At 32.6% G+C, this 17,199-nt stretch overlaps 2 protein-coding genes across 3 annotated transcripts in view; one reads left to right on the forward strand and one right to left on the reverse strand.

The window, feature by feature from the left end:
- Positions 1–149: 149 nt before the first annotated feature.
- On the reverse strand, positions 150–1,655 carry LOC140437360 (gem-associated protein 2-like). The gene is made up of 2 exons (XM_072526848.1): positions 696–1,655; positions 150–251 (listed from the first exon to the last, which is right to left on the reverse strand). The coding sequence occupies exon 1, from the start codon at positions 1,464–1,466 to the stop codon at positions 699–701; it is 768 nt and encodes a 255-aa protein (XP_072382949.1). The 5' UTR covers positions 1,467–1,655; the 3' UTR covers positions 150–251; positions 696–698.
- A 1,438-nt stretch (positions 1,656–3,093) lies between these two features.
- Positions 3,094–17,199, forward strand: part of LOC140437368 (uncharacterized) — a 31,033-nt gene continuing 16,927 nt past the window's right edge. For both annotated transcript variants that reach the window (XM_072526860.1, XM_072526870.1), the window contains exons 1-9: positions 3,094–3,494; positions 3,561–3,713; positions 5,279–5,528; positions 7,414–7,540; positions 9,245–9,370; positions 13,410–13,541; positions 13,723–13,857; positions 14,159–14,223; positions 16,339–16,470. In XM_072526860.1, the coding sequence (XP_072382961.1) occupies positions 3,318–3,494; positions 3,561–3,713; positions 5,279–5,528; positions 7,414–7,540; positions 9,245–9,370; positions 13,410–13,541; positions 13,723–13,857; positions 14,159–14,223; positions 16,339–16,470 (1,297 nt within the window). In that variant the 5' untranslated portion in view covers positions 3,094–3,317. The remainder of the gene's footprint in view (positions 3,495–3,560; positions 3,714–5,278; positions 5,529–7,413; positions 7,541–9,244; positions 9,371–13,409; positions 13,542–13,722; positions 13,858–14,158; positions 14,224–16,338; positions 16,471–17,199) is intronic.

Genomic DNA, 17,199 nt, shown 5'->3' on the forward strand with positions numbered 1-17,199 from the left:
GCAAACTGACTCAATTTGGCAATATAAATTTCATGCACATACTTAACTGGTATTTTTTTACAAGATTATTTCATTTTTCATAAAAAATTTTGTTCTGAACTTGTAAATATAATTTCCTTAGTATCAAGTATTATAATAATAAAATAATATTTACTATTAAAAATGAATTTATTTACATTTAAATACAAGCCAATTTTATTAGTTCTTGTGCTTGGTCTTCTGTTCTAATTTCTGAGTCTTGTAGATTCATGCTAAAAAGAACAAATAATATGATAAATACATGAATTCAAATTTTTTATAATTTACAGCCATGGTCTCATTTACTAACTTTTCATTATTGGAACCAGAACTGGTTTTAATAAGTTTTTCCTGATTTCATGGTGAGTTCTTTCTGGTGATTTTTTAAAGTATTGTTAGTAAGAAGAGCAGTTTTATAATTATTAGAGATCAACAACATTTCATAAATATTAGGATAGTGTCTGGGAAAATATATCAGCAAATATGGTTTTTATTGTTTAATTACGGCTTACATACTTATATCTAATAAATAGTATAATAGCAGCCACTGTATGTATTTTTTATAAAAAGGCTATTGTCTATATTTAATTACTGATTAATTGAAGGTTCAAGTTAATTTTAAATAATTAATATACCCTACAAAGAGAAATTAAATATAAAAATCACTTAGAACTTACCTATCATAAATGTCCATCAGCCAAGTCCAGCTGACCATAATATCTGCTACTAATACATATATAAAAATTCAGTGCCTTGAGACTAGATTCTGGCATGGTATTGGAATATTTCGACCTCATACTGCGACAAACTCTAAGAAACTCTCTAATTGTGTGGCAACAACCAGGACTTGGTGGATATCCCAATGTAGAAAGAATGTACAGTAACCATGGCCCAACAAAATCTTCCAATAGTTTCTGCTTTGACAAATATGTTGTAAGTATTTCAAGTATTGACAATTTACTTTCATGGGAGTAATTAAATAATACTGAGTATTTAGGACTATGTGACCTGATGTCAGACACAAACTGTTGCTCATTCTTCGACCTCAGCCTTCTTTCTTTACCTTCTGGTTTATGGCATTGTTCAACAAATTGTATAAACTGCTTAAATTCTTCTAGCTTTTTCAACTGCCACTCTAGAGTTGGTAGTTGAAGACTGCCGGTCTCATCAGTGGGGGGATTTGGAATTGTAACAACTTTTACATGATCACTATCATCTCTAATTTTACTCATTAAGTCTTCATCTGCACAAACCACCCGTTTCATGTTCTTTCTCTGAAATATTACATTCTGAAGAAATTCAGTTCCGTTTCCAGGGTTTACTATGGGTACAAAATCGTAGGGGAGGGTTACGTCTAGGGCCTTCCTTAAAAGTCCTTCACTCTCGCCATCTGAGTCCTCTGAATAATCAGTGTAGTCACTTTCGTTGTCATATAATAGATTCTCCATTGCAAACTATTAAACAATATAATAAATGTCGCACAATTTCCTTTTCAAGCGTTTGTAAATATTCTTCTATTAGCTACGAACATTCTATAACTTTTGAACTTTTGATTGTATATTTGTTTACACAAACAATGTTTCAAAAACGACAAAACGGTAAATATGAAAATATGGCGCTGTCTGTCATAAGAATGACATTCGGTTCGCTCTCAGCGTTGCCAGCTTTAGAATTTCTCCTAAATGGATTATTCAAAGAGTTCCGAATATTCTGTAATTCAGTCCGAATCGATCCGAATCACTGATTTGGCAAATTATTAGTGTTGCGTTCGTAAAATTGTTTGCAAATAATACTTATATAAAAAATAATATTTTTATATACAAATAGTTAAAAAATACGTTTCCGTTTTCGTAAAATACTAGCAGCTAGTTTGCTGGAGTTTTTGGAAATATAGAAAAAATCAGAAGTCGTGAAAATATTGTAAATCTAGATCAGTACAAAAAATTATAGCTCAACATGGAACTATCATAGAACTTGGAAGCGATTCCACAAGTTCATTACATTTTAAAATCAGTGAGTGCAAAAGGTTTTATATACGGAATGTTCCAGATCTAAAAAGATAGGTACTAGTAAAATAAGAACCTGTTTATCGACACGATATGCATAAACATAAATAGTCACATAAAAGAATAAAAATATGGACCAGTTTTGTCCTGGTTTAATACCAAAATATAGTCTACAAGTAAAACAAGAAAAAGCAGTTGTTAGAAAATTATAATAAAAATATTATGATTTAAAACTGGAAGAGTATTGAAGAATTAAGCTACTTTAAACCCGTTTTAGAACGAGTCAACTTTGATAAACATCCACCTGCAGACAAGTTCATAAATAATTAGTTCACTTTCAACAACAATACTAATAAAATAAACAGGTTCCTCTGTTTTTCTGTTTATCGACACGATAAATAATCACATAAAAGAATAGAAATATGGACCAGTTTTTTCCTGGTATAATACCAAAGTATAGTTTACAAGTAAAACAAGAAAAAGCCGTTGATGTTAGAAAATTGTTACAGAAATATTATCATTTAAAACTGGAAGAATTATGCTATTTTAAACAAGTTTTAGAATGGGTCAACTTTGGAAAACATCCACTTGCAGACAAGTTCATAAATAATTAGTTTATTTTCAACAACAATAAATCATAATTTAAGTTTAATGTTAATCAATAATCCTTATTTTTGTTCATAAATGAATATTCTAAATTATCTGGTGCAAAATAAATAATCTCTGACTGTTCATATCAAAGTCAGCAATATCCATTATATTAATGTAATTTTCTTTCTTATTAGGTACTGGGAGTACAAGCTATTTATTCTCTATATTTTAGTTATGAATGTAACAACTATGTACCAGTAAAAATAAATATTTTAAAATTTCAGATTTTTATGTGTAAATCGTTTTCATAAATTTGCTCAGATTGGTTTAGGTGGGAGATTGTCACTTTTGATACGGTACGCCTCAATTATTAGAACGAGGTATTCTATTATATTTTGCTTATTTGTTCTATTGTATATCCGTTTATGTTTAGTAAAGGTTGGCTTTTCATATTGATATTTATTAGTTAAAAATAAAATGTCATTTTAATTATAACATGACAGATCTGATTGAAAGAAAATCTAACAGTATAAATTCCTTTAATTTCGGAATCCTCTTCCATGTGTTGAATGAAAACAAAAATAAGTTTTTGGTCAGACGTAAAGAATATGTTAAAGATTTCAGTGTATAATGGTACCTATTATTTAAAGAACATAGAACCAAGGTCCTGCACTAGTTTCTTTATTATCTTCCTAATAAATTATGGCACTCTATTTTAAAACAGCAAGTGAACTTTGCGACGTAGTTTCTGTAGTTGCTTTCTGCTCTTTTGACTCCACTATGTTGCTCATAGTTGATAACATCGAGCACTGGATTCCTGGTGCTAGAGTCCTACAGGGAATGTCTTGGGAAAAAACTATCAGAAAAGAAATCAATGAGGTACGTAAATATCAAGTTTTTGTTATGAAAATTGACGACAAAAAATGTTATATATTTTTTTTAAAGATTTTTGGTCCAATACCCAGTGCTGACTTGAAAATTTTAAGAACTTCTAAGCTATACATAACTAGACACACCGCACCTTATTTGCTCCACATAGTTTTTCAATTATTTGTGGATACACCAACGAAAAACAAGGCTAAAAATACCATTGGAAAGGTAATAATACAAATCATGTATTGAGAATATTTATTTTTTTGTTATTAAAGTAATTATTGTGTGGATGCTTCATATAATCTCACACACATAAGATGGTCTTTTACAAAGATCTTTGTCTTCAAACTCTACAGAATTAAAAATCTTCCCGTAATCGACGAATGCGGGGACCAGTGGTATGTTGTACGCGGTGCATTTATCAGTTAATATTTTTATGGTGTGCAAATATCCTACCATGAAGCCTGCCTCTTCTTTGGTATAATAGAAATCAAGTTTAGGTGTTAGTCCGTTCGTTAAGTTTTTTAATAAAGAGTTTGTAGATATGTTTCAAGAGGCTGATTGGTCTAAAACTTTTATAATTCAGAAATATTACCTTTTTTGTGTATGAAGACCATCATTGTATTGATCTAGTCTTTTGGAATCGTACCCTTATGTAAGCATTTATTAAATAGTTCGCTTACTGATTATAGTAGGATTTCTCCTCCTACTTTTATTACTCCAGTAAAAGAAGAAGTCCATCGTCACCAGGCGATCGATGGTTCGTCATTTCTTTTAAAGCTACTCTTACTTTTGAGACTGTTATGGGTAAAAGTACTTAAGATGGCTGATTTATGACAATCTTTACTCGTGTCGGGAAATTATTTTCTGGTCTTAGCTGGTATAGAGGTCTGTATAACACTCCCTAGAAATTTTCAGAATGTTCTGTTTATCTGCCTTACCGTCTCTCTTTCTGAGTTCAAATATTTTTTTTGCTTTGTGTGCGTTCTCTTTTCATTAATTTTAAACCTTTCTTCCCTTCTACTGTTTAGGTAATTGTATTAGTATTACGTAGTCTTAGATCTTTTTCAATTTCTGCTGAAACTCTTTCATTTAGTTTTCTATATTCTTCTTTGTTTCCCTTTGCTTTCTCGCTTACGTTTCGTCGTATTTTCATTAAAGCTTTTTTATCTTTGCTAATTGTTTCGCTGTTTATCATCTTTTCTTTCTGTAGGTTTATCTTCCTACTAATGTAGTTTATTGAGTACAGTTAATCATATTCACTTTTAGTTTTTTTATCTGGACTAACTCATATCCAGTTCCTATTCTGTTTCTTCTTAAAAAAGTGTATATTACTTATTGTTTGTGTTTCAACAGAAAGTTGGTCAGCATTCTTCCTCTTTCATTTTTACTCCGATTCCAAAATCTGCGATTATGACTTCTTGTTCGTTTTTTTTACCGTTAAAGTTTGCTATTAATATTTCCTCCTGTAATGGCCGATTCCTGCCTTCGATTTCCCCAGAGAAGGCTTCAACCAATGTATTCTCGTAATCGCTGGTCTGAGATTCTAAGAGTATCGAATATCATATTATAAGAATATATATAATTGCGTAGATATAGTTAGTCGAGTCGAATTGGTACCACCGCAAGAAACTGAATTAAATAAAACTTTTAAAGTCACATTTGCGTATTTTAATACAAAAGTAATTTTTTTGTAATAGAAATTTAATTTTGTATTTTTTCGAACCAGGAGTCTCTTGCGAAAATTAATCGTAGGGGACATTCCTAACGTAATACTTGTTATATTGCAGTATAGGGGAAAATGTCGTTGGGTTTCTCAGTCCGACATACTTAAATTATTACAAATGCACAACTTACGAAGTCCCGAATTAGTAGAACTGTTTTTCCTAATTAAAAAAGAACAATTGCCGAACTCTTACAATTCTCCCGAAGATATAATTATTTTGGACACTTTATTGGAAACTGGAGAGGACATATTAGTCATTGGAAAAGGGAATAATTTTGCTCAGTTGGTTGATGCAGCCAATATTGATCGGTTAGGTATGATTTTTTATCTAGAAGATATTATTTTTTGATTAATTGTATTTTTTATAAATCATGTCATGCTCGCAAAATCTAAGATAACACTTATTAGGATTCTCAATTTTCACGCATTTTCTATTTCTGAAAACGATTACTAAAAAGACTATAATATACACAAACTATTCTCTTCTTTCTCTAGCGCAAACTATTTTATTTTCACCAACATCTTATCATTAAATTTTAGAGAATACTAAGTACTTCGTTTTATAATGTATATTGGGTTAACTTTAACGAAAGTACAAGCTGAATATAGCCGCAAATGTCAACCATGGAAAAAAAATTTCGGTCTGGCAGTGTTGGCATGTTTTTATAATGTACAGTCCTCTCTCTCTATAACGATTTGCAAGAGACCGGTAATTTTCATCGCTATAAGGAGATATCGTTATACAGAGAGAGACAAAAATCGTTACTGTAATAATAATAATACTGTACTAACTAACCTATTGTAATTTAAATAATTGATTAAAACAATTATAAATCAATTAACACTGTATATACTGTACACAACATGGATTTATTAAAGAATGATATAAGCAATACAATAAAAAAAATTACTGTACAATTAAAAAATTTAAGTATACTGTACAATAACAAAATAATATGGCACTGTACAGTATTTTCATCAAGGTATAAAAAATATTTCATCCTATATTTAGCTTACATTGACGAAAAAGTCTGTCATCCTAGTCCGTTTCCTTTCCCCTATCCACAGAACTGACCTGACCTTGTTCTGAAGACGCATAAAATCTTCCGCAACACTCATATCGTCTTCCTGGTAGATGAAAGACCGATGAAGTATTTTTGCCGCACCCAATTCTGGCTGAGGGGTCGAAACTGGTTCTGGCTCTGCTTCCACTTCCGGATCACTGTTTTCTTCTTCTTTTTCTACACGAAGTGCTTGTAGGATGCCCTCGTCAGAAAGTCCAGATGTTGTAGCTACATTTTCATTAACTTCTTCGAAATCTGTTAGCTCTTCCGGTCCGTAGGTGATAAGAAGTTCAAAGTGTCTGGCCCAAACAACTAGCGGCAGGTTAGCTGTCCAGGATATTCACCCTAAGTCATCTATTTACTAGTCATTAGGATGGCGTCAAGAACGTTTAGTTTAAGATCACCATTGTTCTCAACCAATTCTATCAAAAGTCTTTTTCAAAAACACAAGAACACATTTGCCATCATTATTGAACGCTGAAAAGTCATCGCTATAAAGAGAAAACGGTATCGAAATAGAGAAAGAATTAATACACTGTCCTTATGACGAACCAAACAACGTTTACTATTTTCATCGTTATAGGGAAATTATCGTTATATAGGAAATCGTTATAAAGAGAGACTACTGTATATATGTTGTATGCTTCAAATATAAACAGAGAAAGCCTTAGAAAAGTACATTTTGATTATATTATGTTATGAATTCTGCAATTTTTAATTTATATAAAACAAGAGAGTTTTTTTTAAAACAAAACAATTTTGGAGATTAATAATTGCAGTTAATTTTTAAAATTTTTTTAGCAATTGCCCTTTAATAGATTAGCGGATAGATTTGGCAATCGTCAAACCATCAGTTGCCAGATTGCAACAGATGTTTGCAATTAATCTCGAAAGAGACAAATATTTACTCGTTATTGTTTTATTTAGATTAAAAATTGCAGAATTCATAACATAATATAATCAAAATGCATTTTTTAAAAGCTTTCTCTCTTTATATTTGAAGCATACAGTATATCTAGTATAAAAACATCCCAAAACACTGCCAAACTGAAATATTCAGTTCCATAGTTGACATTTGTAGCTATATTCAGCTTGAACTTTCGTTAAAGTTAACCATATATTGTTCCCGTTTTAGGTCAAGAAATGATTTTAAAAGAATTTGTATTAATGACTTTTCCGGCTGCGTATATGAATATCCGTTCGTTTACAAAAGCTGTATCAGATTTAGGTTGGGAGAAACCTAATGCTACCAGCTTGTTTCGGTAAGTTTTTGCCATAATTTAACAAGAAATTACGCTACGTATGTAACGCCATCTACACAATACTAGCGTTGACACAAAATAGATGTCATTAACAAATTTTTGTAGCTCGTTTTATTGAGGAGGAAATATTATGCATAGCTATTATAGGCACTTATTCCTGTTTTTGGGAAAGTTAAGTAGGAAGCTTGGATTTTTTTTGCCCGAGTCAACCACTGTCGAATGCAGTCGACCTACGAAACATGTCAGTATGAACGAAGGCAAATGTCGAAAAAAAAAGGGTATTCATGTGATCATGTGGTCTAAATAAACCGTGGTCTATAAAACGAATTTAAAGAAATTTGTTTCAGAAAGAGATATTTTTGAAATATTTAACAATTATTTAATGGAAATACATTTGCTTCAATACTCTCTTCTGTACGTCATCTTGCAAGAAATATTAGAAACCGTTTTATTAATCTAAGATTGTCACTCAGAATCTTGACTATTAGGAAGTTAAGGTCAGGACGTTTAATTACAAGTATTACTTTTAATTATAAACATTACTACGGAACACAAAAAGAAATATAGAGATTGATCAGAGGATAAAGAAAAGAAATGAACGAATTAATAAAAACGAAACACATTCAGAAGGAAACATGGGTAGACTACATTTGATCCCTATTTGCTAATGCTGACTATAATGAACCACCAACACCAGAATTGTAACCGCCACAAAATTTAACATGTTATTTTCCCCAAGAAAGACAAAATGCATGGTTACAGAGCAAATTTACTAAGATGTAAATAGGAGCTAGACAGTTAGATAATAGTTGTCCTATAAATCAGTAGCGCACCTTGAATTTGACTCCGGGGGATGGTTTTGGTTGTTCACCGAAATTTTTTTTTATGATGCCTCCATTTTGAGTCCTTAAAATGTGTGAGTAACAGTGTCGGAATAGGGTTTAACCTAGGTTTAACCTCCCAACCCCCCCTGTATGCGCCACTGATCTAAATAAATAGTGATGGAGTCTAAATATCTAGACATCACATTATCTAGCTACGAAAACTCGAAATGGAAGTGGAAGATCAAGTAAATAAAACAAACAGAGCCGCAGGTTGCCTGAATGAAACGATATGGAGAAATAAAAATATCGAAAAGAAATGAAAGGCAGAATTTACGAAACAGTCATCAGACCAATAATGACATACGTGGCAGAAGCACGACCTGACACAGAGAGGACAAAAAGGATGTTAGAAACAGCAGAGAGGAAAACACTTGAAAAATTGATAGTAAGACACTATGGGACAGAGCTAGTACATATATACGACGTACATGCAAGATGAAAAACATCAAGAACTGGTTAAGAAATAGAAAAATGGAATGGAATAATCGTATAAGAGAAATGACAGCAAAGAGAGTAGTAAGAGCGCCAAAAGACTATTACCTAATAGGAAGGCGAACAGTAGGAAGACCACGAAAACGATGGGACGACAACTTACTGGAGGAACATTGAAAAACAGAGTCATGTCTACATAAAAAGAAGAAGAAGAAGTATTACTTAATTCAATATGTACCTGGCCCAAGGAATAATTGTTAGAGAAAATTCGAGCTTATTCAGCAACATCGCTTGCTGTCTCCAATGCTTGAAGTTTTTTCTTGTTTCCATTAAACAAGTTTTGTTGAATATTATTATTTTGGTAGTTAAAGTAGAATTTTTTATTTAGGGCTGCCGATTTCTGCGTACGATACGGAATCACTTTTAGAGAATGGCTTTATTTGTTGGCGACTGTAGATCCCTCCACACCTCACGGTGGAGTTGCGGTCGAAATGAGAAGCAAATACATGTTTAGGTATGGTAATAATATTTCTCTTGCTTTGTTGCTTTTTAATTTGGCGTTGCTATTTTTCCTAAGTTATGTGCAACTAAGTAGATTAGGGAATTCTATTATGGTACTGTAACGGCATTATCATTTTGTATATATATATATATATATATATATATATATATATATATATATATATATATATATATATATATATATATATATATATATATATATATATATATATAATCGAATCCCGTTTTACCTTACATGTGTAGGAGTATTATTCCCATTTTTACCGTGCACAAATGTCTTCCAGTTCTTATTATTTCGTGCAATTGTCCTTGTCTCTTTCTATGACACTTTTCTTTTATCTTTTATTTAATATTTTACTTATTTTGTTGTTCTTAGTTACCCTTGGTCTCTTCTAGTTGTTTTTACTTTCTATAGTTTTTTGGTTTATGTCTGTTTGTTCATATTCACCAAGTATTCCCACCAACTAGTTTGTCTCTTCTTAATAAATTCTAAAATATATTCTACTTTAACTTGACTCTCAAACTCTTCTTAGATATTATTTATTTCAATATCACACTTTTTAATGTCTTCGGTCAGTCGACCGGTAGGATTTTGGGATCCTATATGTATGATTTAGAACTAAGAGACTTTTAAACTGATTCTATTCGAGAATATAAATGAAAATCGAATTCATAATTCAGCCTAAATCTGTATTTTCTAAAGTTACAAAACAAACAGACGACGAATTCACCGAAAATGCACTGGCATGATGATTTATAATTTGTATCCACGCCATGTCAATTCGTCTGATGACGCCAAGAAGCAGAAATATGCATATCGGCGAATGGTGGTACGCTGTAACCAAATCAAACCTTAACTGTCTATTTTATTTTGATTTTATTCGATTAATTAATAATATTTAATAAATAATAAATAATATATTAATAACATTTATTTAAGTGATGGATTTTATCTAACAATAAAACACTAAAACTTTTCTTTTCAAAATTTCCACAAAATTTATTTTAAATTAATATCACTACAGCTGTTTCGGCAGAGTGTCTTTGTCAAGTGATCTATTTTTGGTATGCGGTTACACTTTATAGTCTTGAAATGAATAAGTTGAGGAGAGAACTCTTTTATCTTAAGTTAATCATTCAGAATTATGTCAGAAATGTGTTTTATTTTGAATGTGAAGAATTTGAAATTCGTCCTTAAAAAAATGAATATGTTGTAGAATGTGAAGTGTGTACGTAGAATCTATTTTTTTTTTATTATTGAAAGCCCTTTGTGTTCTGCTATACGTTTGTTAAAAGTTCTACTAGTTTGACCGATGTACATTTTTGGGCAGTCGCCACATTTAGTCGCCGCATGTAGTATATCCGCATAGTATATGCCGCATATCTTTCTTAGAATCTATGAAAATCAACAAATTAAAAAATACAAACATTATTCTGAATGATCAACTTGAGACAAACAGTTCTCCTCTCGTCAATTTATTCAGTTAAAGACTATGAAGTGTAAAACCATACCAAAAATAGATACCTCAATTTCAGTAGACACACTACATACAATTTAGCTGCAAGAATCGACCTCAGACTTTGGGGCGATCGACTCTAGCTCCGTAACCATATGGAGTACCTGGGTGTGGTGTTTACAGAAACATTAAACTGGACGGTCTATCTGGCTACAACCTATAACAAAGTAAGGAGAAGAGTCGGTTTACTCAATGATCTCTGTGATAAATTCGGACGGACACACCCACGTACACTTATACACACGTACAAAACATTTATCAGGCCGGTGATTGAATATAGAGCAAATCTTTGTCATGTTTAATCGCCGCCTTACACAACAACTGCTGGGATTGGAACAAGGAATTCTGCAAAGAGTAAACAAGAAACGCCACGATTACCCCTGCGCCCTCATACATCAACTGTCGAATTATTGAGAGGCTCCCTCTTTGAGCAGGAGTTATACAATCAAAACCATTCGTGGCCAAAACTTCAGAAATCAAAATATCATTAAAACTACGTGCTCAGTCTTTGGCAATGTATTCAACAGACACTCCAAACGGAAACTCCCATTCCCACCCACTAAATTGAAATATTGATACTAAATGAATACATAGATGTACTGGAGACAACTCCACTCTATTTTCGCCGTAACTGTTAAATAGCTCACTTAGAGTTTGCTACGGACAGGAAGGGATCGGTTTCCTGTTTATCTTCTTCTTCGCGTGCCATATCAGAATTATCCGACATTGGCAATCACCATTGCAAAGGCTTCTTGATTTTCTGCAGTATGGAATAATTGTCCTGCATTTGATATCTGAATCCATTCACGAATGTTTTTTAACCAAAAAAAAATCGGTTGCCTGTAAAGTCGGTTTTACGGGCGAATATTTTACGTGACAACGTCTTTTTCTCGGTAGAATATTTATTGATATGAATATTATTAAATTGCACAATAGGAACAAGGAATTGAATGAAAATAAGAATTGCACAAATTTTATGTATAGAAATATATTTTGTTTACTAAAACATTGTACATGTAAACTTAAACTTAACTAATTTCTATTTGAGTGATTTTGTTGAGGATAGGACGATGATAGGAGAAATATGAAATGAAAGGAAGTGTTTCTGCTGTAATGTGTCTTGAACGCCAAGAACGCCCGAGAAAGACAGAAACACAAGCACGGAAGCACGCACCGATTCAACGCGCCTAATTCTCTAGTGCTGCGCGCGCAGCGGACCGATCATGTTTGAGTGGGAGAGAGACGCAAGGCAATCGCCGGTCCGGCGGGCCTCTCTCTCGTTCGGTGACTCACTGTAACAGACGTGAGCGGGCGTTACACTTTTTCATGAATGACTCCGAGCCACAACCTAATTTAAGACGTTGTCACGTCAAAACTTGTTTTCTTCCTACACCTCTACTGCCCTTAACAGTCTTTAGCAGTTCTCTATCTTTGTTAACGCTGCTTAGTACTTCTTCATTAGTTTTCCTTGCTGTCCAAGGTATCTTCAGCATTCGTCTATAAAGCTACATTTACAATGCTTCAATTTTGTTCATGATCGATACTTTTAGCGTCCACACTTCTGCACTATACACAAGTATGGACCAAACATAGCACTTAACCATTCTTTGTCTTAGTTCTAAACTGAGATGATTTCATTTTCATAAAAGTAGTTTTAGTCATTGCTATTCTACGTTTTATTTCTATGTCTGGATCTAGTTGGTCCGTTATCACAGTTCTCATATATGCTCATTTCCTCTCCTACCTCGTGAATACGATCGCAGAATTTGGAGACCTTCAATATTATCTGAGAGGATTACTGTATCGTCTGCATATCTAATCACATTAAGTAGTTCCCCTTTGATTTTTATTCCATATGGTTGTCTTTCAAGTGCCTTTTCATTTATACATTCATCATTAATACATCTATGAATTAAATTCAGTCACAATTCATAACTATATAATTTTTACTAATAAATTTCTGAAAAGGACCCTTTTACCTCAAAACCCTTTCACCTCTGACCACCCTGGATACTACCTCCTCCACAGGACTATAGCCACCGACACGTACTAGTGAGCACAATGCAGCGACACAATGACGACACCAAATAAAAACAAACCACGTCCTGAAGAGGTGTCCCACCTAAAACAGGACAAGAACATCAACCACAAAGAGAAACAACCAACTAAAAAAGAACAACCAAACAACGATGGAAAAATAGATCACTTGAGAAAGGCATTCTGCCCAAAACCGCCATAGTGATAATAATTTATAATAAATTTTGTGGAAGTGTTGAAAACAAAAGTTTTCAGTGTTTCCCTGCTTGGAAGGAATTTTGTTTTGCAATAATTTCTCAGAAAATTATGCTGGTTTTTTACGGAACAAAAGTCACATGTTCTTTGTCAATAAATGCAAGACCGGACACTACATTCTATTCTATTCTTTCCAATAATTATCCGTTTTCATAATTTTATGCAAGAAAAGTATCATATATTTTGAAACCTGGATATAAAATTGTTGAATTTGCTCTATAGGTACTACGATAGAGACAATGATAAACTATTGAAAATAGACGATTTTAAAGGACTTATTGCTGATCTTAGAAAAGCCAGAAAGAATCCGATAGATGCTGCAAGTATTGCGAAAGAAGCTTCCGAAACCTATAAGTAAGTTTTCGCATAATTCCAGATGACCCTAAGTATCAAAAACATATTAATCAAATTTCTAGCCGTATTTAATTAGTATAATACCAGGTTTGCAAGAATCATTAGTTTCTTGGAAGCTTCAACATATTCATCTATTTTAATGGCTGAATACTGTCGAACGTTATATCATACGATGTTTTAGAGCAATGGGTATATCAGAAGGAAGTGCAATTAACGAAGTTGACTTCATGAAAGCGATATTAGAGTTAAAAATTCGTGGAATGCCTACTATATTTAGATCTTCAATAGGAATTTTAAAATACTTGCAACAAAAGGGGTAGGTTACAATTTTATACTTAATTTTTTCTGTTAATAATGCACTAGTGGTCAAAAGCTGCACGTAAATTTACAGTAGATTGATTTATAAAATTCAAACAGGTTTTGAAGGTAAGAAAATTGGTCTCAATCCATAAAATAATATCGATGCAATCATAAATTGGAAAACTTGAAAAATTTCGATGATTTTAGATACTTTTTGGTCGGTTTTTCAATTCAAATTTGCGATAACGAGTAGGATTGGATGAATTTATGTCAGAATTTTCAAAATGTTCTATGTCACATTTTTTTCTGTATTATAGAAATGGCGGAACTTTTATGCCTGCAGTTTCTGCCTCTTTGCCAAGTAATGGAGGAAATCTAGAAAGTAAGATTTTTTACTTACTACTTTTTGCGTTCAGTATGTATTGCAAGACGTATTCAAAATTCTTTAATTTAAAACTATGATGAAATAAGTTTAAATTTACTATTTAATTTAGTTAGCGTGGTATAAATAAATGGTGTCATAAAACAATTAATACATATTTTAATGCTTGTTCTAAGATATACCCAGTCCGAATCTTATAACTCTTGCTCATGTCAAAAAGCCGTTTTGACATTTCAGGCGATAAATTTCCAAATTTTTTTCAGTGTTTTCGTTCTGGCATATTTAGTCAGTAACATAAACCCTTTATGACCTGGCAAGTACATCAAATTATAGTGCTGGCCTTCTAGGACCAGCGCAGATTCTCATTATTATACCGATCGAAATAAATTGGTATTGATACCGTTCACAGCACAAATATCACATTTATTAACTACTTACAAGATTCGTTCTTTCTAGCTGGCAATTGAAATACTTTATAGTTTGCTGCCAGTTTCTATAGATATTGTTCTCAGTTGCAAATCAGCTTCGAACCATATTCAAAAGACTTCAGGGCTTTTGAAACCATTAGACCGTATGAAAGAATATATTTCATCATCATTATCCAGCCTTCATTTAACATGTTCACTGCTGAACGTAGGCCTCCCTTAAACTCCTCCATTCTTTACGATTTTGTGCTTTTTGTTGCCAATTTTTGGCGATACGCCTGATGTTTTCATGTAGTAGTTTCCCAGCGTGTAGTTGGTCTTCCACTACTACGTTTGTCTGCTTTTAGCCTCCAAATTGTAATTTTGCTCGTCCATCGTGAATCGTGCATTCTCGCTACATGGCCTGTCCAGTTCCATTTCAGTTCCGCTATGCGTTCCACAACTTCAGCAATACTCGGCCTTCTTCGCAGATCTTCGTTTCTTATTCTGTCTCACAACGTCACTCCCAGCATAGACCGTTTCATTCGTCTCTGTACCACTCTCAATTTCGAAGTTCTAGTCTTGGTAAGAGTCATAGTTTCCGTCCCATAGGTTATGACCGGTAATTCGCATTGGTCAAATACTTTTCCTTTGAGCCTAGTTGGTATGTTGGCCCTAAGTGTGTCTCGCAGTTTTCCAAAGGTTGTCCACGCTAAAGTAATTCGTCTTTGGATTTCGAATGTTTGGTTATCAAGTTCATTTTGAGGCCTACCTTGGAACATGCAAAGTCCAATTCATTAACATATCTATGGCTTCTAAATTATTTATGATAAGGACAATGTCATCTGCGAAACGGAGATGGTTAAACTTTTCCCCGTTTATTGTTACTCCTCTTTGGTTCCAATTGACCATTTTAGACATACTCTAAGCCGTTACGAATAATTTCGATGACAATGTATATCCTTTTTTTGTACGATGCTTTTTCTTATTTTTTTTAAGTCTTTATATACGCTGTCTTTCCTTGTTTTTCTTGGTCTACCTTTCCTTTTTTGTATTTGCTTTCCTAACAATACCATTTTCGACATTTTTTTCTTTCCAATTATTTCATTGTGTCCTAAATATTGTATTCTTTGTACTTTGATTAGCGTCGTTATTTTTAGTTTATTATATAATTCCTCAAGTTCTTTATTATTTCTTCTTCTTTATTGACTATCTATTTTTACACCTTCATATATTGCTCTTTATATTTCCTCTCCCATTTTTCTAAAAGATCTTTCTGATTTATTAAGCACCCATGTTTCGCATGATATGTAGCTATATGCCCGATAAATGTTGTGTAAATTTTAATTTTTGTTTGTCTTGACATATTTGGGACATATTCATTAGTGCTTGCAATGCTACATACTTTTTGTTTCCTTTTGCTTTCTTGCCTTTATCTCCCGTTTTTTATATCCATTTTTATCTAATTTTACATCCAGGTAAATCAATTCTGAAACTCTTTTGAACATCTTCTTTTCCTTTATCTGTTTCTCCCATTAACATGTATTTTATTTTTTCCTTATTTATTATAAGCCCAAATTTTGACCAATCAAGTTACCAGAGTTATTTTGTCTTTCGGGTATAGCCAAAAGGTACTAAAGCTGTGTATACTTTAAGCTGTATAAATAATTATTCTTTTATGCAAAACCACTTACCACCGTTTAATATACAGTTATAAGAAGCAAAATGGCACAATTATCACCTTTGGTTAGAAATTCCAAGGATTATGAAATAGCTGTTCATGCGGTAAAAATCCAAAGAAGTGGACAAGCTCTTAATATTGATGAAATGCGGGCTATTCAAGGTAATTTTAATTAACTTCTACCACACTCAAATAACCCTATTGCTTCAACTTTTTGCTCTAGCTCTGTTTGCATATGTCAGCTATAGAATTATCATAGTTATTTAGGTAAATGTGGATACGATCAAAAAAACCGTAACTGAGTTAATGAGCCTTTTATGGTTTCACCTTAATTTGGCTAGAATTCACTACTGGCAGGATCGACCAGAAAACTTTTGTATTAAACTATCTGCCGAACTAAAATCAGTCTCTTCTAGCTTTGAATATGAAAAAGACAATGTCTATTGTTCCGTGGTTTTTTTGAAACACGTGGATTACAAACCCAAACTTTATTAAAAAATGTATAAATTAACTGACATTGAAGAATTAATTAATTTGACAAACCACTTCGACCCTCAACTGTGCTCGCGTACACAGTATTATTACAGTACAGTACACAACAGTATTATTTTCTCTAAATATAGCTTTACATATAGGCCATGCAAGCTGTGCATGCTAGCATAAAAACTGCATAATGTAAATTCGACTTTAAAATGATTCTAATAGATCATTATTTGGACGTTAGTGGAAGATTTTCCTCAATTCTCAGCGTTACGGTGTTTTCAATAGGAGCAAGATTTGAGGCGAATAAATTATTTATAAATATTTTCTCTCGAAAAGAGGAGAATTATAGCATACTTATTAATTTTATTGAACAATAAAATCCATCAAATCTGTTCGCTTAAGGTTGTA

Source organism: Diabrotica undecimpunctata, chromosome 1, assembly GCF_040954645.1.
Source record: "Diabrotica undecimpunctata isolate CICGRU chromosome 1, icDiaUnde3, whole genome shotgun sequence".
NCBI lineage: Eukaryota > Metazoa > Arthropoda > Insecta > Coleoptera > Chrysomelidae > Diabrotica > Diabrotica undecimpunctata.

What these genes read in the sequence shown, in the direction of transcription:
- LOC140437360 (XM_072526848.1), bottom strand. Translation starts at nt 1,466, where the DNA reads ATGGAGAATCTATTATATGACAACGAAAGTGACTACACTGATTATTCA.